The 25,238-nt window shown below is 35.5% G+C and overlaps 1 protein-coding gene across 1 annotated transcript in view; it reads left to right on the forward strand.

Moving 5' to 3' along the window:
- LOC148942070 (sodium-dependent nutrient amino acid transporter 1-like) overlaps positions 1-25,037 on the forward strand; it is a 91,842-nt gene extending 66,805 nt beyond the window's left edge. The window contains exons 6-12 of the mRNA XM_089103226.1: positions 11,795-12,054; positions 12,702-12,888; positions 14,364-14,540; positions 15,770-15,869; positions 16,839-17,015; positions 20,978-21,072; positions 22,638-25,037. Of these exons, the coding sequence (XP_088959352.1) occupies positions 11,795-12,054; positions 12,702-12,888; positions 14,364-14,540; positions 15,770-15,869; positions 16,839-17,015; positions 20,978-21,072; positions 22,638-22,802 (1,161 nt within the window). The 3' untranslated portion in view covers positions 22,803-25,037. The remainder of the gene's footprint in view (positions 1-11,794; positions 12,055-12,701; positions 12,889-14,363; positions 14,541-15,769; positions 15,870-16,838; positions 17,016-20,977; positions 21,073-22,637) is intronic.
- Positions 25,038-25,238: the final 201 nt, after the last annotated feature.

Genomic DNA, 25,238 nt, shown 5'->3' on the forward strand with positions numbered 1-25,238 from the left:
TTTCAGGCACGTCAAATCACGACATACTAAAGTTAACTTCTCAAATAATAAATCCCGGGAACCAAACACCCACGAAAATCTAAAAAACGTAGGTCTGAAAACCCAACTTGGACTTGCAAACACCAACCCGGACGTGCAAACAAAAAGAATCAGACATGTAAACAGAGAAAGACAGGCACTTTAGACATTCAAACCAACAAAGACAAATTCTTCGACTTGCAAACATCAGCCCAGGCCTTCCCCTTGAGGTAGATCCGGTTTATTTTCAATTCTGAGTATTTTTAGTTTTCCCTCCAAAATTAAACCCCCCCTCTCCTGTTCGCCGATATGGGAGAACGAACGGCTACGGAGCCTTCCCCCTTGATGCCGATCACGTTTATTTACGATTCTGATTATTATTGTTTTCCCTACCAAAATTTACCCCCTCCCTCATCGGCCCCTAAGAACTGGAGGAACGAGGGACCTCTGAGCTTTGCCAATGAGACTGATCCAGTTTATTTTCAATTCTGAGTATTTTTGGTTTTCCCTCTGAAATTGACTCCCCCTACCCTGCCCTCAGAAATGTGGGAACGAAGGGCCTCTGAGCCTTCCCCTTGAGGCAGATCTTGTTTATTTTTGATTCTGAGTATTTTTGGTTTTCCCTCCAAAATTGACCTCCCCCTCCCCTGCCCTCAGAAATGGGGGAACGAAGGGCCTCTGAGCCGTCCCCTTTAGGCAGATCCCCTTTATTTTCGATTCTGAGTGTTTTTGGTTGTCCTTCCTAAATTATCCCCTCACCGCCATGCCCATCATAAATGGGGGACCGAAGGGTCTCTGGGTCTTCCCCGTGAGACAGATACTGTTTATTTTTGATTCTGAGTATTTTTGTTTTTCTTTCCAAAACCGACCCCTCCCCTCCCTGCTCTCAGAAATGGGGGACCGAAGGGAACGTTAGATCCTATTTTAAATTAACAATACTTATCAAACATCACTTGTGTATAATACAGACCACATCGGAAAGGTAAAGCTAGGTCAAGTCACAATGTCATTCTATCGTCTTGGCAGCTAAACAAGACACGCTGGTTTTCTGACACGCATTTACCCTAAAAGACATGTATATCATGAAGTAGAAATCTAGTCTATGTAAATTATGTCAGAAAACTTGTCCTTCATAACATATTATGCAATTTCCAACTAGCACAAGATGGAACATAAAGTAGTAGAAGTATAAGGCCATGTGAGAGGAGTAATATATATATATATATATATATATATATATATATATATATATATATATATATATATATATATATATATATATATATATATATATATATATATATATATATATATATATATATATATATATATATATATATATATATATATATATATATATATATATAAATATATATATATATATATATATATATATATATATATATATATATATATTTCACAGATGATTAAGAGGCTTTTATAAACAAAACAGAAAAAAACCTATTTGCTTTAAATTATATTATTACGACCAAACTCTCAAAACATGCTTGACTACATTATACATTACCAAGTTTAAAAAACCTCGACTTTAGTGTGCCAACTTTTAAAATATTCACGCGTGAGTGTAGTGTCTCAGGCATGGCTTTTCCTTGCGCAATTCAATGTATTTTTACATGTGTTTTTAGAAGCTTTATATAACTTAATACTGCTGTCACGTGTCAAACACGGGCAAGTGACAAATCATATTTTGTGTATAATTAATAAATTTCAATAAAGGAATAACGCGAAATATTTCGGAAAAGGAAATATAAAAATAAAAAAGACAATTTTTTGGTTGTGACCTCTCCCTCTTCAATATCCTCCTAAATAAACCTGGTAATTATGTCCCTTTAAATACTTGTCAATGCTAAAAGGTACATTATATACGAGTGTATCCCAGTTGATTCCTTAAAGTTCAAAACTCACCTCTTCTGCCTCTTCCCGTCAATCCCTACTTGGTTTCACGAGATGTTATACTAATGACAGGAAACACTCCTCCAGCAACCAGTTCCTGTTTTCCCCTTCAGCTGTTTTTACGTTGCTCCTTCTTATCACAATTCTTGATATAATTCCTGTAGCCATGCAGAAGATGATACTTAACCCCTCTAAACCTTATGGTTTTACACAATTAAGTTCATAAGTTTTATAATATTCGTCGACTTTTCCCGTTTAGCCCCCCCCCCCAAAAAAAAAAAAACGTTTTTGAGCAAAATAAAGCTGGAACTATTCTGGTGTTGTGAGATGTGTTGTTGAAAGCTTCTTCCTCCATCCCTATCTAGGAGGAAACCCTACCTACGGTGTTATAGGAGTGTCGACATGGTTCACCTCGACATTAGTCAGAAGAGTAACTGAAATTGGCGCTGTATGGTCATCTTGAGCAGTGAAACCCTCGAGCAGATTATTGCCTAGTAAACGAATTATTTCGCTGGATTTTGATAAATACATAGTCCTTGTTTATTATGGTATACTTCCCATCCTAGTCTAATTCCTAGGACTACAATGAAAAAAAGGTAAGAAGGATAGACCACATTTTATGGATTAGATAAAAGATTCCTAAAAATTTTGATGACACATTACCAAAGATTTTGCTTTTTTCATTCATCTGGGACCGAACAGAAAGCTGGTCACTTGGGAATGAGATGGGAAACTGTCCCAAGGGCAGGAAATAGGAACTTCACCGGAAGGAAGAAAGAGTGAAGCTTTGAACAGACCAGGGTGGTCGAGTAGCATATGCAGTGGTATTGGCTTTAGTGGCTTGGCTACGTATGGCTTGGCTACGTAACGGGTTGTTACTAGTATTAGTATTAAATTTAAAAAAAAAACAATTTTTTTTCAACCGAAAGTAAGGAGCAGCATCAAAACCTAAAACCAAGAGAAATTATCACGTATATGAAGGGCGCTGCCCCCTCTTTAAATTTCTCACTTTTTACGCTAAAGTTTTTTTTTTAGAACATTTAAAAAAGCTTAGTATTCTAATTAAGCCTACCTAACATACGTAATAATTTCTGTTCGTTTTAAGGTTTGATGTTGATCCTTACTTTGATTTTTTTTTTTTATTTAATTTTTGATCGTTTATAAATAATGCTGGAAAATCAGGCTCTCCTTCCATGGTAAATTCCCTCCCCTTACAAGAAACTCTTCCGCGGAAAGTCCCTCCCAAGAACCTCCCCCAACGTAAAATCCCTTCTCCCAACGGAAAGTTATTACTGCGTAAAATACTCCCACCACTGCAAGGAAAATTCCTCTCCGTCAATTTCATTCTAGCTGAAAATTTTCCCCGAAAAATTTCTTGCGGACGGTTCCAGGTGAAAATTTTTTCTTAGTGCACTTTCATTTGAAAAGATTGTTTTTAAAATCAGACCGAAAATCCCTTCCTCTGTGGATTAGCTTTCCCGAAAATTCTCCGTCCCCTAGTAGAAAGTTGTTCCCGCAGAAAATTTTCTTCGGTGAAAAAATCCCCCAGGCATAATTTGCCTCGTGACCTCCCCCCCCCCTTGCCCCCTCTACAGAAAGATACTCTAGACACCTCTAACCCGGTAAAAATTTCCCCCCGGAAAATTCCCCTTTAACATCTCCACATGTAAAATTGAGTCGGTAAAGAGAAAGTAAAACTAATAGAAAGAAATTCGTATAGGAATTCTGGCAAATTCCCATAGTGTAAACCTTTCCCTGGGAAGCTCACTCCCCGGAAACTTCCCTTTCCGTAGAAAATTCTCCCGTTGAAAATCCCCCGACAAAAAGGCCCCCCCCCCCTCTACCCTAAAAATGTCTGCATACTTCTCTATAACAAATATTATACGTTAACAATGGGCAAATTCCATAACTTGAACACTTTTCCCAAGAAGGTGTGGGGGGTCATGTTATCTCCAAGGGCATAATTATTGGGTCTTTCAACTATGCTGAACAAAATGGCTTCCTCAAATATTGATCGGGCGACTTTCAGGAAAAAAAGGGGGTGGGAGAGGGGGGCTAGTTACCCTCCAATATTTTGATCACTTAAAAAGGGCACTATTTTTTTTAATTTCAGTTTGAATGACCGCTCTCCCGACATTCTAGGACTATTGATTTGATGTGAATATCCATAGAAAAAAAAACAACAACAAACAAACAAATAAACACGCGTCCGTGATTTCTTCTGGCAAAAAATACAATAAATTCCACATTTTTGCATATGGGAGCTTGAAACTTTTATAAGAGGATCTCGGATGCGCTTAATCCGAGGATGTAATTTTCATTAAGATACTTTGACTTCTAGGGGTTGTTTACCCCCTTTTCGTAAAGCAGCCAAACTTTCTCAGAGTCGTAATTTTTGATGGGTAATACTAAATTTAATTGATTTTATATATTTGGAATAAGCATAACAGGCCAATTCTTTTGATATAAACATTCTGTTTTTTAGAGTTTCGGTTACTATTGAGCCGCTTCGCTCCTTAATTACCAAGAACAGTTTGATAATAATTTTCTGGGTTCAAATGTTTGTTTTGAAATTTGTAACATCATCGATGTCGTCCACAGTATAAGGATATAAAGTGAGGCAAACAGTATAAGGATATTAAGTTTTTGTTAGTGCAAATGTCTGAGTTTATGAATTGGATCACTCGCCTTGCCTGACACTAAATGTGGATGGACCCAATTTGGCTTTGGACACTTGTTTGCCTGTCATTCCACGTAAATTAACGGTCCTGTGTCAATTCTAAACTCTTGGTCAACCTGCCTAAGACCATATGCGGGTATGCCTTGTTTGCCTCTCATTCCAGGTGATCTAACGGTCCTAAGTCAATTTTAAATTCTTGGTGAACCTGCCTGAGACTCTAGGCGGTTGTGCCTTTCCAAAAGCTAACACACAAGTATTTGTCCAATAAGAGAGTCACGCTTACTCCCGCTATTTACCCGCACCATTTAAACAAACACTTGGAAAACTATAGGTTTCACTATTCGCCTGCGAGTCCAGGGGGCTTGTTGGTCATCTGTCAATTCTATGACAAGGTATTCCACCTTTAGACTGCAAGTGGCCAAGCTTATTAGGCTTTGGTTTCACTTATTCGCCTGTGAGTCCAAGCAAATTCAGTCCCAAATTTTGCATACAAGTCCAGTGGACATTGTCCGTCACGCATCAACCCAAAATCAGTCCAATCTTTCATCACTTAGTTCTATGACTATCTACCTTAGATCTGCCCTAGGAATGATGTATAGAGGGATAATAGATAGACTCACCTATCAATCAATAAATGGAATGATGTCATTTTTATACAATCCTAAAATGGGCTTATGCCAGATTTCCCTCGTACTCACTCGGCCTATCTATCTTGGCTTTTTCTACAATTAGCCATGGCTTGAGGCCGAAACTACTTATAATTATTATTCAAAATCAATGATTTTAATTCAAAATCAATGATTTTAATTCAAACTAAAATCAAGTAGTTGCGGGCCTCAAGCCATGGCTAATTATAGAAAAAGCCAAAACAGATAATCCGAGTGAGTGAGAGGGAAATCTGGCATAAGCCCTTTTTAGGATTGAATAAAAATGATGTCATTTCATTTGTTGATAGATAAAGTCTATATTCCCTTTACTGTGATGTCGTCAAATAAACTGTCTCGTGTCAAAATATTTTTTTTTTTATCGTCCGCGTTTTGAATCTGAATTAGATCAGTTTTAGTGCATCGGCCGTATAATGGGAATGTAAAAGTTTAATCATTATGGAAATAGCACATTTAGCGCAGAATACCACGAATCTTTCATGCAACATTTTGACACACACACAGGAAGTTAGAATTATTCATACAAAACTTGTTTTTTCTTATAATTATAGTATGTCAAATGGATGGGCAGCTAGACTTTAGATTTTCATGTTTTATATATTTTTGATCGTCTAGATCAGCTTGTCTTACAAAAATTTACTCGGAAATTATCTCCTATATAAGGCCTTATCCATAGCGTTGGTTGTCGGGTTTGAATAAAATTTTGTACATATCGAATAAAAGTAACAAAAATACATATAAACAAACTCTTATGCGTTTTATAAGTTTTTTTGCAAACTGACCTCCCCTCGCCCGAAAAAAAAATCCTGGATGTGCCCTTCCCCCTTGGTCTCATACATGCCAGACCAAAAGGGCTTGAATAGCACACATTGTGTTATTTATTTGACTATTTAAAATTTAGGCCGATTTATAGGTATATTAAGTTGTATTTCTCGGTCTTAGAAAACACTTTCAGGAAGTATCTCCTACAATGCCCCAACATAAAAAAAATTCCTCTATTTTACTAGGACTATCCACGGTGTTCACTTAAGATAATACTGTTGTATTTTTTTTAATAATTTAATGCCTTGTTAATTGAAGTATACTTCTAATGCAAAAGCAGAAGGCCGGTTGCTCTGGAAAAGGTAAGAACAACATTTATAAAAAAAAAATCTACCCAAAATCCTAAACGAATCTATTGTATGCTAGTTTTTTTTCCACTTCGTATGGCCAAAAACCCCATGTTAGCCGCCATTATGAGATCCGTATGAACTATGCACCTTCACCAAAATATCTTCTTTCGACGTTTAAAACAGTGCTTTTTTTAATTTGACTAGTTAAGTCTAATCTTGATTGACTGATTTTGAAGAGTACATTGGGCACTTTCTTGGGCAGCATCCAGAGGTGAACTGGGCCGGGGGGTAAAGGGGCAATTGCCTCCTGGGCCGGTCAGTTTTCGGACGCTTAAGGCCGGTCGTTAAAATTTCTACGTACAAAAGTACAGTCGACATAATGTTCAACAAAAAATTCCGCTTGACAAATTTTCGGCTGTGTTATTATAGGCCTATGTACAGATTTAGTGTAGATACCAGCATCCTGCCCGAGGAACGGGCGGACGCTTTTTCGCATGATCGTCACTGTTGATTACTTAGAGGCAGATATTGATATCGAAGAGCCTGTCAGTCTATTGAGGCTGCGTCCATTATAGGCATTATACCATTTTTATTTGCACGATTATTGATCAGTTTCTTAGGCGACCACAGCTCGGACAGAGTCCGACCCTTTCGAGGTCCATTGAGTTGACCCTATGAGTTATTGTTGCATCGGTTTAACTTTCGTATCTTCTTTCCAGTCTTGGGAAATTAAGCTTGGCCAAACGACGCCTAAAAAGGCATCTTTTTTTTTATTGGGCAATTTTTCAGGTCGCTAATTGATCGAATCGGATTTTTTCGCAGTCCTTGGATTTTGGAAACATCCAATCCGATCATTAAACCTTGATAAAACCTGGATTTTGTAGTGGATGGTCGAACAATGAATTTGAACCAAGATTCAGCGTCCTGGCTTCAATGCTAGTAACATTTTAACCAAGTCCTGATAACTTCAACCTACCTTGGCTGCTTGTGTGTCTGGGTGTTCTCATGCTTACATTCCTTTTTTTAGAACTGCATCGAAGAAGCACACGACATCCACCCAGTTTCAACTGGTCGAGGGTGAGCCAACAGCGTCAAGTACTGTGACGCCTTCCGAACCAGTAGAGCAGCCAGTAGCAGAGGAATCTAGACTGTATCCGAGCAAAACTGGAAGTGGTGTTGACTCGGAAGCGAAGCTAGCTGATGATGAACCACCGGTGCCAGTGAGCGTGTCCATTTCCTTCTTTTTACTGCCGAATTCGAAATTAGATCAGAAATTAAACTCATGAGATCACATCTGTTCCAGCCAACACCACCTCAAATAGAAAAGCCTAGTTTTGAATTGGCTTCAATTTACCACCAGAAACTTACTATTGGTTCCGTCTCACGATCCTGGGTTACTCTTTAAACTAGAAAAAATGACAGTAAAATCAATTTTTGCAGCATATACATCGTGTTTTCCGATGGAAAGTCGCTGTTTGTTTCCTGGTTCACCAATTTATGGCATTCCCATGAGAAAATCCAGGCACATGAAAAGTCGAAAGGTCATGTCACTGCGGGTCAAGCATACACTCAAGCTACAACTGCCGAGACATTAGATGGTACATAAGTAGGACTTCGGCCAGTAAACGGAATCTTGCAAAATATTAAAGTACTGAATCACGTTTTAGAGGTAGTAAGCCGGTTGGGGAGAAGAGGATTACCTTTTAGAACACACGGTGACCAGGAGAGACTTGAGATTCTTGCAAAGCCGGGAATAAACCACGAAGACATCCTTGAGGTTATACTTTTGCTCTCGAAATATGACGTCTCTCTTAAGGAATATCTGGAAAAAGCAACAGAGGAAAGCAGAAAAACAAAATCTAACATTGATACGAGCAGGAAATCTTGAGACACAGCTAAGGATCATGGCTCGCTTGTTACTGTGTTTTCTAAGACGACGGTCCAGAGAGTGATAAGAAGAATTTTGAAACACAAATGGAGAGTTATAGTGAACAAAATCGGTGAAAAAAGGTACAGCACTCAAATAGACACAACTCAGGATGCTGGGGTTGTGGACCAGATTTCAACCGTGTTAAGGTATGTGAAAGACGAAAAAATTCACGAACGGCTCTTTGCTGTCATACCTGTCTAAATTTCCGGCGGCAAGGGTATGACTAAACTTTTACAAGCCTAGATTGAAGAGCATGGACCTAATTACGAAAGGATAGCTGGGAAATCGTTTGACGGTGCTTCTAACATGAGGGGCGAATTTAACGCACTTCGTTCTCGAATTTACAACAATATTCCAGATTCGGTTTATATCTGGTGCTACAGCCACGTTCTAAACCCTTGCGTCGTTGATTTTTGCACTGCAACAGAGGCGAGGAATCTCCTCAGCACCATGAAGAGAAATTTATGTTTCTTTGCTGAGTCGTACACACGAGTGGGCCTGTAGCGACAACAAGTAGAGAACTCAAAATAAGGACAGTCAAAATTGAAAAGGTTGCAGAAAATCGGTGAAAATCGTTGGTGGGCGAAAGAGAAGTCGCTTGCTCGGGTGTTTTTCGGTGACAATTGCCTGTACTTAGATTCAGTGCACGTTTTTTCCTCGGTGGAAAACAACAGTTCTTTTGACTCTTGAACTGCACCTGAACCCGACTTACTGCTGAATAAGCATAAGAAGTACAAATTAATCCTAACTGTTCACTTGTTTCTTGCTGTATTTTGAAGTCATTGGACCTATTTCAACGTATCTCCAGACAAAAGGATCGGACTTTTGGACGGCCTGGAATATGGTTGATAAAGCAAGAAAGAATCTCGGGAGGATTTCCCTCAAGAGCATCAAAGAAAACGCCTCCAAGCTTGTGTCAAAGATCCAGGGCCTTCTAAAAACCCCTTCAGTTGACCTTGAAATTATCTCAGAGCTACCAGCTTGTCGTGTTGCCTAGGAAAATTACATGCTGAAGAAACAGTTAAATGTTCTCGGCCTGAAAATCCGGAAGAGCGATTTCAATTCGAAGTGTTCAGGTTAGTAATTGACCAAATAACAAACAGCCTGAAAGAAACATTTTCAGAAAACAAACAGCTTATTTTCGACCTATATTTCTTGCACCCCACCATTTTCAGCCTTGTACATCGAGGTGAAATTCCAGAGTCAGCCCTTCGGAACGTTGCAGAGATGGTGATGGTTTCTCATGACAATTTTAGGTCGGAGCTGAAAAGCTTTGTCTCAGTTTATGACGAAATTATTAGCACGGGTCGTAGAAATAGCCGGGATTGGTCTGTTGTAGAATATGAGGATGGACTTGAGCTTGAAGCTGAATGTGGAGGGGCTGATTTGCGAGATTTAAGTCCCTGCAGTTTGTGCAGCAACTGTATAATTTACACGTATCGGCTGCTATTAAGGCTCAATCTGTCCTCCTCAGCTTACACTTCAGTTTTTCTGGCCTACGAAATTCTGCTGACGCTTTTGTTTTCTCAAGTCTGCCGCGAAGGATCCTTCACCTAACTGATGCTCATTCAGACAAGGTTAAGAACTACAATATCAGATGATCTCTTGGAAGCACTCATGTTGATGTCTTGGGAAGGGGAGCTGCTCGATTCAGTGCAGTTTGAAGATGTTTAAGTAGACGTGAAGACTTTAACATCGCTTTTATCAGTGCAGCAGTTTTTTCCTCTTTTAGTCCAGTTAATTGGTTTTGTATCTGATCAAGATATATATTTTGTATTCTGATGGAGAGTCGGAGAACTCTCATTGGTGTTAAACATCCTTTTGAAGAGGACAAATGCTGTGAATGTTCTTTGGCCCATGTTTCCATGATGCAGTACGAAAGCTGAAAATTTTAACAGCTGAAAATATAATGCCGCTTTTTCCCTTTGTGTGAAAACCTGAGCAACACCGATTCCAACCGAGCATCAGGGAGATTTGGCACAAAAAATGATTAGCGGTATCTGTCCTTTTCCTACTGTAAGCCTACTTTTACTTAGCGGGTAAGTAAATTTGCTTTGCGTCACAAGTTTTGGTGCGAATGATGTGGAGCGCAATTTCCACTCATTGTTAAAGGCCCTTTCTGATTAAACACGAAAAAACAAAACAAATTTCTTTTATAAGTAGGGCCATACATAGGGCCGCTTAACCCAAATGCCCCCTGAGCTCTTCGCTCCCAGTCCGCCTCTGGCCGCATCTTGTCCTATGTTGTTTAAAAAATTCCAAGCATTTTTTTCTTTTTTATGCTTATTCTGTCTGTCTGTTCTTATGGTTTACTGCAGTAAAAAAAAAAAAAAAAAAAAAAAAAGTGCAACAACAGTGTAAAATACAGAAAGACTAAATAAAAATATTGCTTCTGATTGTAAACTTACGTATACCTCGGCTCCGGCGATGTATTCAGTATTTTCAACATCAACAAGACTTTGCCTCCTCCACTCCTGGGTGATTTTTTTTTTTGCCTCTGACGATACTATCCCATAGTTTTTGGGAAAAAGCTACAGACTGAATTGTTGTCGAGTTAATAATCTCTGAAAGTTTGTTAGGGTCACTTTCGAAACGAAATTGAGTTCGGCTCCCTCATTTCTTGACCTCTAAGTTAATTAAGAAGTTTTCGGTGTTGGATTAAGATCTCAATCTAGCATAAACAAGTATTCAAATTGACCAAAGCCGCAGAAAACCTCTAAGAGTCCAGAAGGCTTGTAGAACTCCCTTAAAACTGCCAATTTCTTAAATAAAACGACCATCTCCAAAAGACCTCAAAAACATCCATTTTATAAGTATAAACCCAAAGTGGAAACGTTGTTATGAAGCGCAAATTTTACCTTTTTTCATCAGCGTATAAGGAGAGTAAAGGAGACAATTCCTGCATATCCCTTATTAATGTTCTTACTGGTAGACTTAAGACGATTAGACAATATCACACTTCTATCTCATTCCGAGCCAATAGCCATTCCTAACTTGTACTCGGATATTGCTTTAATTCAAAGAAAAAAAAGGAAGTAGAACAGAAATCTGTTTTAGTGCTGTTAGCGTTATTCCCCTTATTCACGTTGTTGCCTAAAATAAAGAATCTTCTTGCCAATTAAGACAAGCTCCTGAATCAATTAAGGTGGGGCTTAACACTTTAATGGGTTTTCCAGAGGTGCTGGTTTTAAGGGAAAAGGGGTAATTTCTCCCCCCACCAAATCTTAAAGAATACTCTTATTTATTAAAAGCTGGGAAAACTGAAAATTCGTGCTCCCACCCCCTGAATTTTGATAATGCCTTTTTTATCTCCATGCAAGAAATTTTCTCCCACTGCTTAGTGAATTAGCACCACTGGGGTTTTCAGGAGGAATATAATGTTAGTTTACCTTTACCTGTATAAAATGAGAAAAACATTATTTCGTGTTTTTCTTGTCAGGGTTTTAATCATTTTAAGATTCATTTTTTTTTATAGGGCGTGTCTTCATCTGGAAAGGCTGCTTACTTCACTGCATTGTTCCCGTACTTTGTTCTGATAACACTCCTTGTCAGGGGTGTTACTTTACCTGGAGCCTATGAGGGGATAATGTTCTATATTACTCCTCAATGGGACAAAATTTTGGAGGCCAAGGTCTGGTATGCTGCAGTGACTCAATGCTTCTTCTCACTTTCTGTTAGCTTCGGACCTATTGTTATGTTCTCGAGTTACAATAACTTCAGGCAGCCTATTTACAGGTATAAACTTTTGATCTTATTAAGTGATGGACATTGTCCTTCCACAACATATATTTCTGCTTGATTTCTCTTTTTCCGCAAAAGAACTTTCAGATTGAGATATTTATCTTAGAGTTTAAATTCTAAAACGCCCTAAGTTTCCGCTTAATTCCAAAACCTTCGTTAAACTAAAAGACTTGGCTTATTGAAGTTAAGCAGAAATTCAAAATAAAATAAATTCCTACTGTCCATGCATATAAGCTATAACAAGGTTTTATTTCTAGTTTAAATTATTTTCAACTTTCTAAGTTGTTCTCATAAGCAAATGAGCTTATACTGTCAAAAAACTTATTTTTCCAGGACATGAAGTTGTAATTTTTTTTTCTTAAACGAAGAAGATCCCCAAACTTTCATTTTCATCAAAATGCAAACACTTAGAATATTAAGCAAAGCCCTAACTCCAATTCAAAGTATTTTAAGTTCAGTATATCGATAGAATTTTCTGATTGAATGATAATGATTTTGCAACAAGTTGCAACAGGTATATGGCCTTTTTTATTTTGAGTCGAAAGAAGCTATGCTAGACTTTTAGTTTCCATTGTTTTATGCCTTTGGCTGATTAATTTAGTTCCAGGCCATTTGGTTTAAAAAGAGATTTTTCTTTTTAGAGATTCCCTCATCATCAGCTTCATGGACACAGGAACCAGTTTATTGGCCGGTGTGACAATCTTCGCCATCCTCGGTCATTTAGCACATGAGCTGGATGTCGATATTACAAAAGTTGTTAAAGGTGGAACTGGTCTTGCCTTTATTTCGTACCCTGAAGCGATAGCCAAGATGGTTTACGTTCCTCAAGTAGAGCTCTATTTAATATTTATCTAACTCCTCGGAGTTTTATTCCAATTAAATAAAAACAAGTTTTTCAACTGAAAGTAAGGAGCAAGATTCAAATTTAAAACGAACAGAAATTATTATGTATATGAGGTAGGTTGCCCCTCCTCAAAACCCCACGCTTAACGCTAAATTTTTCTAGTACTTTAAAAAAAGCTTCTTATTGTTCTAATTAAAAGAATATAGTGTTGCAGGAGTCATTCTTAAAGAATTGGGACACAATTTAAACTTTAGTGATAAGAGCGAGGTGTTGAGGAGGAGCAACCCCCCTCATATACGTAATAATTTCTGTTCGTTTTAAATTTGAAAGTTGCTCCTTACTATCAGTTGAAACAAATTGTTTTTTTTATTTATTTTTGATTGTTTTTTAATCAATGTCAGGAAATCTAGCTACACCTCCACGGATAGATCCCTCCTCCCCACGGATTTATTCTCTAGACAATTAAATCCTAGTGAAAATTTACCCCGGGTAAATTCCGTTCGAATGAGCCCTCTCACAGTATTCTAGGACCACTGGCTCACCCCTGAAAAAAAAAAGAAATAAACACGCATCCGTGTTCTTTCTTCTGAAAAAAATACGAAATTCCACATTTTTTCAGATACGAGCTTGAAACCTCTACGGTAGGGTTCTCTGATACGCTAAGTCTGATGGTGTGATTTTCATTAACATTCTATCCCTTTTAGGGGGTGGGGTCCTCCTTTTTTCGAAAACCAGGCAAATTTAACCTTTAATAGGTAGGGCTGAACTTAGTGAAACTTATGTATTTGAAATAAACATACAATTTTGATTCTTTTGATATATCTACTGGTATCAAAACTCTGTCTTTTAGAGTTTCGGTTACTATTGAGCCCGGTCGCTCCTTACTTACAGTTCGTTACCACGAACTGTTTGAAACTCTATGGTTAGACCCAGTCTGGACAAAGGCAGATCTAGAACCAAATTTTAGGGGGAGGGGGACTAATGTGACAAGGGCATCATTAATTGACCAAATTGACAAGTGCATTTTAAGAAAAAGAGTTAAAGAAATGAAAAAAATCGTATCTTAGAGTTTCAAACTTCAGGAGACTGCCAATATTGTTTACTGATTTGTCCAGAGAGGAAAGATCAGCAGTGTAATGCCCAATCAATCACACTTCAACCCTTCTCATCTACATTACTCTGTTGATTCTCCTTTTGAGAACAGCCAACAGTTTCTACCAATTACCTGACAAGTGTAAAATTGTCATATACAATCTTTAGGCGGAACGGCAACTATATACAGTACATTTACTAATGCAAAGTTTTTCTGTTTTAAGTAGTCTTAGGGTTTTTTGTTTTTTTATGAAAGCGTATTGCATCAAGGAAATTAAGTCCACCCGTTGGTTTTAATTTTCTACAACTAAAGTGTAATTTGCCTAATATAAACGTTTATTTGCAAGAGCTCTTATTTGACTTTCAGTTATTTGCTGTACTCTTTTTCTTGATGTTATTTACGCTTGGAGTAGGAAGTGCAAGCTCTTTGACTGGATGTGTCATTACCGTAATTAATGATGACTTTCCTCAATGGAAAAGATGGAAAATCACTGCTGTTGTTGCAGTAATTGGTTTTTGCTGCGGACTTGTCTACGTTACACCAGTAAGTTTTGATATTTGAATATTACTGAACATCTCTTACTTGGTTTCATTCAGCCACCTCAGCGTAAAATCATTATGTTAACAAACTAAGGGGACAAGAGACAAGACGTGTTTTAAAAACAAAGTTATTTGAAAAGCTTCCATTGTTTTTAAAAATGTTTCTCAGTGAGTTTGCATTAACAATTGGGTCTCAGTTACGACTATGTAAGGTTTTCAGAACTACCAATCATTTCTTGAAGTAATTAAATACAAAATAAAATAATCTACTAATAATCTACTAGCGAAAAACATTTTCCCCTAGTAGCCTGGATTCGCCTTACAAGTCCTTACATTGTCTTCTTGCGAATATCTGCCAGGGATTTCTTTGCTAGCTATGGATATTAGATAGAAATCCAAGCCGGCATAGCTAGCCAACTAACGGATAAAGTTCTTAAATACAGGTTATGGGTTTATTGATACTGCCATCTATTATGCCACTGAAAGTCTACTAAAAAATTGAGACACATCTTTTAATTGCAGATGTGTCTCTGTAACTAAAAGCTCTTTTGAAAGAGCTTCAATAAGAATAAGTCTGATTTCAATAAAGCATTATTGAAACCTACTGCAATTAATTATTTGCTTGTTATGGAGCAAAGTTCAATAAGCTGTAGGCCTACTTCAATATTTTAGAGATAGAAATTGTATGGTATATTATATCTTTTAATGAGAGCTAATAATATTTTTTGTTAATTTCAAAGGTTTTATGGATTTTTCGATATTAAAATTTCAAAGACATTCATTTCGATACTAAAAATCACATTTAAAAAAGCACGATAATTACGCGCATGCAATAAATTACTGCAATTAGTTACAATAAACTCTGTTGAATGTGGGGCTAGTTCTTCTAAATATGATAAAGATTAGAAATGAATAAATGAAGGATGTCACCTTAACGATAAAGATTAGAAATGAATAAATGAAGGATATCACCTCATGTTTGTCATTTAAATAAACATTTAGTTTAAAGACATATTCAGCAAAATAAGGAGTCGAAATTTAACTATCCAAAAACAAATATGTCGCTTTATTCGTAGATCTAAATTCAAAAACCATAAAATAGAGTTGGATTGAATTTGAATGATCTCCAGAGTAAATTGCTCTCGGCGTTTGTGTTGTCTATTTCTGTATTTATGCTTTAATTCACGTTACTGATGTTGTGATAGAATTTAAAATACATCATTTAACTTTTAGGGAGGACAGTACATTTTAGATCTCGTGGACTATTTTGGAGGAGGATTCATTATTTTCATCATGGCTATTTTGGAAACTTTTGCTATCTCCTGGATTTATGGTAAGTATTCTTCATTACTTTATGCCCTTAAAAATTCATTAATGAAAGGGATGGATAGCACCTTACATAAAATAAGTCATATTAAAATAGCCTTCTCATTTCGTATTAGAATTGGCAAAAGATGAGAAAAAATTTAGTTAAGTTTATTAGATCTTCTTTAAAGCTTGTTTAAAACTCAAAACTTATTGACTACTCAATAATTGTCTGGATTGCTTAATCCGAGATAACATTTAATTTAAAAATAAGAAAAAAAACATTTTAAGCTAAAAAGTGAAAGTCCAAACTTACAAATACAAATTTTAATTTACAAATCAACATCTAGGGTTAATTAATCGACAGACGTAAGATAAAGTGAAAACATTAGTTTGTGGGTGGTACGCAAAAGACTTATTATTCTATTTTGTCTATTCTAGTTTGAATCTATTAAAGAAGTGGTGGAGGTAGAAAATGCCCATATTTTTTTACTTTTGAACCTTCATTGTTTTAATGAGGTTCCCCTCTCTCTTTTGTACTATTTTATGGAAGATAAAAACTTCTAAAATGCTCTATTTCTAAGAAAAGTTTTTTTTCTTTTTTTTAATTTCTAATTTTGTAGATAGATGTCTGAAAACTCCTCACTAGGGCTCTCTGATATTCTGAATTTGATGGTGGGGTTTTCATTTAGGTCACTTGCCTTTTTAGGGTGTTTCATTGCAATATCAAAATAGGGCAACTTTTCTTATGCTCGCAAATTTAGGTGGATAGCTTGAAACTTAATATTTTTTTCATATTCAGAATCACAATAAAAACTTGGTTGTTTTGGTATATACATTGTTATCGAAGTTCTGTTTTTTAGAGTGTTGGTCAATATTAGCCAATGTTGTTCTTTGGAAAAGCTTCGATATTTCTCAGAAAAACTTCAAATCAAACTGCTAAGACAAGACTTATTGATTTACCTTTGTAGATTACCTTATGTTGAATTACTTTTAGGTTATAAGAATCTTATCAGGGACATCCATTTCATGATTGGAACAAAGTTAAGCTTCTACTGGGTTGTGGAATGGGGATTTTTCATACCAGTTACACTTTTGGCCATCTTTGTTTATTCATTGTTCAAATACGAGCCCCTGAAGATTGGAGACAACTATATGCCAACTTCAGCTACAAGTGAGTTAAACCGATTTAGTACCGTTGCTCTAATTATCCCATCTAAACCGCATTTCACGCCGTGCTGACACTTAGATTATATGTGCATAATTAATAGACAAAAAAGGAAAAAAAAAGAACGACAATAAAGAAAACGATAAATGAAAAAAAAACAAAAAAAAAACGAATAATCTCAATAGATTTTATAGTATTTACACCTTTGACAGCTTCAAAAATTGCACCTTCAGTTACCAATTACTTTAGAATTTGACTTTTTTTTAAATGTTTCTTGAATTTATTTAAAAAAAAAAAGTCAAATACTAAAGTAATTGGTAACTGAAGGTGCAATTTTTGAAGCTGTCAAGGGTGTAAATACTATAAAATCTATTGAGATTATTTGTTTTTTTTTTGTTTTTTTTTTCATTTATCGTTTTCTTTATTGTCGTTCTTGTTTTTTACTTTTTTGTCTATTAATTATGTACATATAATCTAAGTGTCAGCACGGCGTGAAGTGTCATTAAAGCGCATTGACACTGAATCATGGAACAAATTTAAAAGTAGTGTTAAGCCTCGTTCTCTCGTGTTCATTAAATAAAAAAAACAAGTTTTTTTTAACAGAAAGTAAGGAGCGACATTAAAACTTGAAACGAACAGAAATTATTCCGTATATGAAAGGGACTGTCCCCTCCTCAACACCTCGCTCTTTACGCTAAATTTTGACTCTTTTTCGCAACTTTATTTTTTAAACAATAAAAAACTTTAGCGTAAAGAGCGAGGCGTTGAGAAGGGTACAGCCCCTTCCATATACGGAATAATTTCTGTTTGTTTTAAGTTTTAATGTCGCTCCTTACATTCAGTTAAAGAAAATCTTGTTTTTATTTCATTTTTGAATGTTTTTGAGTTAATGCAGCTTTTATTTTGGCTTTAATTTCTGAACATTTTTGAATTAATGCAGCTTTGATTTTGGCTCACCGTACACGAATAATTAAAACAAAATTTGCATATTAATTTACTTTCTTTTTGCTAAATGGCTTTCTCGAAATTTTGTTCTGACGTAATTAACGAATTAACTTACGTAACGACGCTTAAGTTCGATTTTTTTTTTTTGGAATCACAAACCCCTGAATCACAAAGGCCGTTTAATTAGAATAGATAGCTCTTTTGAAAGTACTAAAAAAAACTGTAGCGTAAAGAGTGAGGTATTGACTTGGGGTGAACCCCTTATATACGTAATAATTTCTGTTCGTTTTTAGTTTTAATGTTGCTTCTTAATTTCAGTAATTCCGTAATTCAGTTAATTTAATTTCTGATCGTTTTTTAACTAATGCTGGGAAATCCAGCGCCCTCTTCATAGAAATGTTCCTTACCCCAAGGAAACATCCTCCACGGAAGGATTCTCCCGCATAACGCCCTCCTCCGTTCTCCCCCCACCAGAAAAAAATCCTTCCTAAAAACGTCTGTATATGTCCCAATAACCAGTACCATATGTAAACAATGGGCAAAGTTCATAACTTGCAGCCCTTCCCCCGGGAACTGTAAGAGATTAAGTCATTCTCAAAGACATATATAGTAGATTTTTTACTATGCTGAATAAAATGGCTATCTCAAAATTTTAATTGGGTGACTTCGGAAAAATAATGAGCGTGGGAGGGGGCCAAGTTGCCCTCCAATATTTTTGGTCACCTAAAAAGGCCACTAGAACATTTAATTTCAGTTCAAATGAGGCCTATTACGATATTCTAGGACTACTGGATCGGTACGATCACCCCTGGGGAAAAAAATAAAAAAAAATAAAAAACAAATAAAAACACATCCGTGATCTTTCTTCTGACAAAAAATACAAAATTCCGCATTTTTGCAGATAGGAGCTTGAAACTTCTACAGTAGGGTTCTCTAATACGCTGAATCCGATGGCGTGATTTTTATTAATGTTTTATGACTTTTAGGGGGTGTTTCCCCCTTTTTCCGAAAATAAGGCAAATTTTCTGAGGCGCGTAACTTTTGATGGGTAAGTCTGATTCTTTTGTTATATCTATTGACATAAAAATTCTGTTTTTTAGAGCTTCGGTTACATTTGATCCAGGCCGCTCCTTGCTTACAGTTCGTTACCACGAACTGTTTGATAAGTGGCCTTCACGTGCTATTGTATCGTTTTGGTACAATTTAGAGGTCCTAGTACAATATAGCATATCTGGGTATTTTGTGACGTTGTTCAAGACTTGTGATACATTTTAGATTCACGTGCTAAAGCTTTACTTTTCCAAAATTTTCAAAACACTTCCGAGTTCCGGCCCCTTCTTAGGAATGCAAGCAAAACTGTAGGGACTTTTTCGAGCGCAAACGCAAACAAAAATAAATCACTGCGAATTTCAAACTAATCATCGAAAAAAACAGCGCACAAATTGGTTTCTCAGAGGGGGTAACGATACGAGTGAATAAAAAGGCGGCTTACTTTTCAGTCTATTCTTTTTTCTTTTTTTTTTTTGCCCTGAAACGTTACTGATTTAGAATTCCATAACTGTACCACAAAGAGTCTTTTCTAATACAATTAATTCAAAACCAAGTTTTTTAAACGTGAATGTAAGGAGCAACATTAAAACTTAAAAGAACATAAATTATTAAGTATATTAGGAGGTTCACCCCATCGTGAATATCTCACTCTTTACGCTAAAATTTGAATTTTTTTTCAGTTCTTTAAGAATGACCTCTGAATCACAAAGGCCGTTTAATTAGAATAAATAGCTTTTTTGAAAGTACTAAAAAAAAAACTTTACCGTAAAATCGAGATTCTAATGAGGGGGCGAACCCCCTCAAATACGTAATAATTTTTGTTCGTTTTAAGTTTTAATGTTGCTCCCTAATTTCAGTTTAGAAAACTTATTTTTTTTAATATAATTTCTGATCGTTGAAATATAATCCTGGATCGGGCATCACTAACAGGCCCCTTAATAGAGGATATTATTCTGCTGGCTTATCTTCTCGGCCAAAAAATCCATTTCTTGAAAATATTACAAAGGTTTGCCAAAAAATGGCTAAATAAAAATTGAAATATTCCAGTTAAATTCAACAATGAACAGTCTTTTTTTACATTTTGAAAACACTCCTAGTACAGACGTACATGTAAGACAATCTTACAAATTTATCGGGGTATCTCTGTACGGGTATCTCCATTGTATGCAGGATGGTCACAGTTATTACCATCTTAAGGTACATAGGACTAAATTTTAAGAGCTCGAAAAATTTGTCGTGGAAGAAATTTTTCAGTTTTTGGGGATGGCAATACTTAGTTTCTGCTCTAAATCTGTTAGATCTGTCAGTGAAAAATAACTTAGAAAAGAAAATATTAATAATTTGGACCACCCAGTTTTGAGTATTTCCAGGGAGATTATAATAAAGAAGCACTTGGTATCTCGTTGAAAGTTAAATACATTGTAATCAATGATGTTGGAGTAGCTCTTTACGCAAAATTCATCTACTTGACTAAATCTCTAGTTTTATGAATATTGATGGGATGTAGTGAAGGCGTACACTTGAAAGCACAAGGAAAATACCTCTAGATTCGGAAAGTTTTTAAAATTAAAAAGACGTTTTCTAATGTTATTTTCGAGCTCAGCCTGAATTAAAAAAAATATGTTATAATGTTTTTCGCCAGTTAATTGTATGCTCAATAAAACAACTCCTAATTGATAAAATACGATTTTCTAAAGGGCAACCTATTAAGAAAATGCACAATCTTTTAACCCAAAGTGCATCTGGGGAGACTTATTGCCAAAATGTACTAATTTTTATCGTATCTACCCCAGAAATATAACTGGAGCTGCAAAACCCATAAACTATGCACTGTCCTTGGGTAGGTATAAGAATAAATCGCTGTGTATTTAGGATCTAAGTTGCCTTGCTATGATTAAATTCCCGTTTAATGTTCAATAGGATATCTTGTATATGAAAATATAAAACTTTATTCAGGTAAATTTGTTTTTCAGCTGCTGGTTGGATTCTCACACTTATAGCTGTCAGTCAGATACCTATTTGGGCTTTCATAGCTGTCAGAAAACAGACAGGCAAGACAATATTTGAGGTAACTCGAACTTTCAGATAAATTCAAAGGCAGATAGTAAATGCATAAATTAGTGAGCATAATACATATCTCTAAGGAGTCTGAATAAACTAAACAAGAGATAAATGACAATTGGTTAATTTTCATGTTTAGTAATTATGACAAAGCAGTCAAAATTAAACACCCGTTTAGAAAAAAATCATTCGTTATAAACTTATCTGTACAAAGTCGCTTCAATCCTTGAAGAGAGATCAAGAAATGAACATGATGGCATACCTCGGTTTTATTTGTTGTATCTTATCTAAGTGCCATAACCAGCTGGTTGACAATTATCTTTTCTTAGTCAGAATTTGAGGACTACGTCCAGTCTTGTCCTATGGACTACTTTTACTCTAAAAGTATTGCTGAAAGTGGTGTAAAATCACTGCTAAATTTGGTGTAAAATCGTTAAAAAGTAAAAAAGAAACACTTAGAAAATATGGTGTAAAAAAACTTCGGAAATGATGAAATCCACATGAATTGGTTGTCAGTCCCAAACACCTAAGATTTTCAGTATAAATCAACTACAAGAATCTCAACTTTTCCCGACAGTATCTTCAAATATAACTACTTTGCATTGCAGCTTTTGTTATCAATTACACGAAATCCCGGCTGGAATTAGTTGAATTATTTAAACTATAATACCAAACAGAGACTAAAGACCGAAGCAGATTAAAATCTGCTACCTAAAAAATCCTGCCTAAAGGATTATTTTCTATTTGCTCAACTCTGCCATATTAACTCAACTCTATAAAAATCTTGCCATTTTTTGTATATGTTGAGAGTTGAGGTTTAAGCCTGGTACTACCTTCCCTCAAGCAAAACCTTGCAGAATGCCCATCAATACTTATTAACAGATCGTTTTTTGTTTTCGTTTACATCCCGCAAGTTGCTTTGGGTCATCTCCTTAGCACATTCATAAGCTTCCTACAGTATGTACGATAGTCTGCTTATTTTAGAAAGCATAAGGGGCTCCTTCTGAAGTTGTCACGCTATCTCTCCTAAGGTCTTCCAGAGTTGCCTCCTTTTGACTCGTTCCCATCTGTCTATGAAAGTCTGTAGTGCATTTTTGTATGGTTCGCGCAATTCATTTTTTTTTTAATTAGTACCTTTCTTTCGGAAATAAATTTATATTTACATGCCTAGCAGCATGGGGATTTAGAAAAGGTCACACAAAAAAGACCCCTAGTTCAGATAGGATATTATTTTTCATGTATGAGCTTTTCTTATTAATAAAATTCACTTTTACTGATTGACCTTTTCTCTGGGAAACCTCACGAGGTTTCCCAGAGAAATTATGACGAGACTTTTCCTGACAGAATGATTTAATTATGCGTATTTTTCAATAAGTACAAATGAGCTTCTATAGAATTAGAAAATGTAACTTGTGATCTACAAGAAAGGTGAGGTGGATTTTTATATGTTTAGCAAGAGCTACCGAATGAGCTTGGAAGATTTTTATGCGCAATCCATTAAATTAGAGATACGTTTTCTTTTCTTAACAACTCGACATCCCTACAATTTTTCTCACAATTTTTCTTTTTCAGAAAATCGGAAATGCATGCAAGCCAACGAAGGAATGGGGGCCCAAAAATCCAAACACACATCAAGAATGGCTGAAATATTGTAAAGAAAATGAAACCGAAGTTAGTCATAAAAGTTGGAAATTCTACAAACGATGGACTCAAAAGCCATACGTCATTAATGAATAAATTTTGAATGGCTGTAAGCACTTTTGTCAAAAATTCAAGTGATTGAACAATGCACTTAGTGCGTGAATTTCAAGACTACTTAGGCATATAGCTAAACTTATTACTAGTTCTTTGTAACATATGTACCAAGTATAGGGAATACGGTTCCTATAGTATGTGACAGTAACTGCTGAAGCTGATGTACAATATTACTTTTTGTCTAGTCTTTTTACTTATGAACGTTGTCCTTCAATAGAATCGAAAAAAAACAATTTATTAACAAAAAAACATCATATTTTTTCAGTTTATTGACTGTGATTGAAAGCTAATTGATAAAGTTTTATTTTGCACAATAAATAATTTCTTATGGAATATTGAGCATATCTTTTTAGTTAATTGTATATAGCTGAGGAATAATTTATATGTTTCTTGCACGGAGTAACTTTCTTTTTGTTTGTTTTTGTTGTTGTTTATTGAGTGTTTCCCCTAAATAAGTGCTATTTTCTTCAATCTTTTTTTATTGTATCTCAATAAAGGCAGACTAACTTTCTTTAGACAATTCTTTTTTAACATTTATTTTTTACATTAAGTAACTGGTGTTTTCTTTTATTTCCTTTTTTTGCATCTCATAAAAGTAAGAGTATCTTCCTCTTAAACTTTATTTTTAAATGTTCAATGTTTAGCCTACATAATTCCAATAGTCTTTCATTTTTGTTATTGCATCTCAAAAAAGTTGTCTCCTTTCAAGGCCACTCAGCTTACGCAAGTGGGAAAAATGTGTACACGTAAGAATCTTTCAATTGAACTAAAAAAAATCTTGCTTTATTTCTTATATAAAATAAAAGGCGTCTTTCTAATTCACGTTCAAGTTGCACTCAAACCAACTTGAATTTCACGATTGCTTGGTACTTTTTTGTACTCTTACGCGATAACTCATTTTCATGCTTCCTCGCTGTCATGTCTCAAGATTGTATATGGCTTTTTCATACTTTTAAGGTAAATGCCTACAACTGTCTGAAAGCTGTTCTCAAAGGGAGGATCAGCAGATCAAAGGAGGATGAAATTGCGATTGACCCCACAGTGCCTCCTGTTCCCCCCTTTTACACCTCTCAGAGGTGTGAACACGTCAGATACGATGATGTGATAGCAACGACTTGTTGTTGCTTTAGGAGTTATCCTAATGTTATTCCTTTTGAATTTTTTGAAATTCCCTTCACTTTTCTTAGCGAACACTACGTCCATTATAGGAAGTCGGACTAGCTATCAGCATTTCTTTTTATGAAACGCTTCATATCACGACAGTGCTATCTGTCTTTAGTGTCAATTCAAACGCATATTAGGATAAAATTCAATTACAGTAGAAAAAATCACATGTAGTAAATGATCCTATACATACGTCTTGTAATGGCACAGTGGGACTCATCTCTGCTTGGCAATACAGGACCTGGGGTTAAAATTTAGCTGCAGCCAATCACTACAGGGCCCAGAATTTGATTCTGGTGATAACACTAACCAAAACCGTCTCCATGCTTATCCAAACAATAAGACAAAGACGATTTTACGGATGCTCTTGATGTCGCTGCACCTAAAAGTTTGTTATACCTTAATTTGTTTAGTCATTTATTGAAATCACTATCTGTGAAAATACCCTATACGACATATCTCAGCTGAACCAATAATACTTGGTTTCATTTTCTAACCCTAGTAAATTCGCTTATAAATAAAAATAGTTATGTAAAAAAACAAATTAAGCCTATGATAAGTCCCGTTTCGGTCAGTTTAAAATAATTTTAATGTTGAAAGCTATTGTGTTTTGAAAGAAAACATTATACAGAAATCTTAAAATTTCATCGTAATAAAAATTTATCATGTATTTTAATGCTTGAAGCAATGGTTTTTTTAAGCTAACCATGCGTGTCACATTGCAAAAATGAACAAATAGTATTCTTCGAGTAGTCTTCTCTCCAAATACGTTGAATGTTTTATATTTGTGCTTCATGTCTTCAAAACAATGGACCCTTTTATTTATGAATCGATTTATTAGGTATACAAATTGTTAGGAATTTCAACTTTAGGAAATTTCTAACCATTTGTGTCCCTTTTAATTAGGAATTTCAATTAGGTCCCTTTTAATTTAATTTCATGAGTCCCTTTTAATTAGGAATTAGGTCTTTCATTACGATATTTTTCGTAAGATTGTTATTTCTGATTAGAATAACCTCTAATGAATCATTATTTTGCTTTTTGACTTGTAATTCTCGCTTTCAATATATTAATTGTTACAAATATAATTAAAAAACTACCAATCTAGAATAGATGACGTATAGATAGAAATGCAGTTACAAAATGAAACATACTATAACTGTAATCTTGACCGTTGCTGCAGTTTTGTTTTTTCTGACAAAGCTACTAGTTAGTATTAATAGACTAGCAGTAATATAATTATTATTGCTACTA

This window comes from Artemia sp. Qi Xiang Cuo, chromosome 17 (genome assembly GCF_049724085.1).
Source record: "Artemia sp. Qi Xiang Cuo chromosome 17, ASM4972408v1, whole genome shotgun sequence".
NCBI classification, from domain to species: domain Eukaryota; kingdom Metazoa; phylum Arthropoda; class Branchiopoda; order Anostraca; family Artemiidae; genus Artemia; species Artemia sp. Qi Xiang Cuo.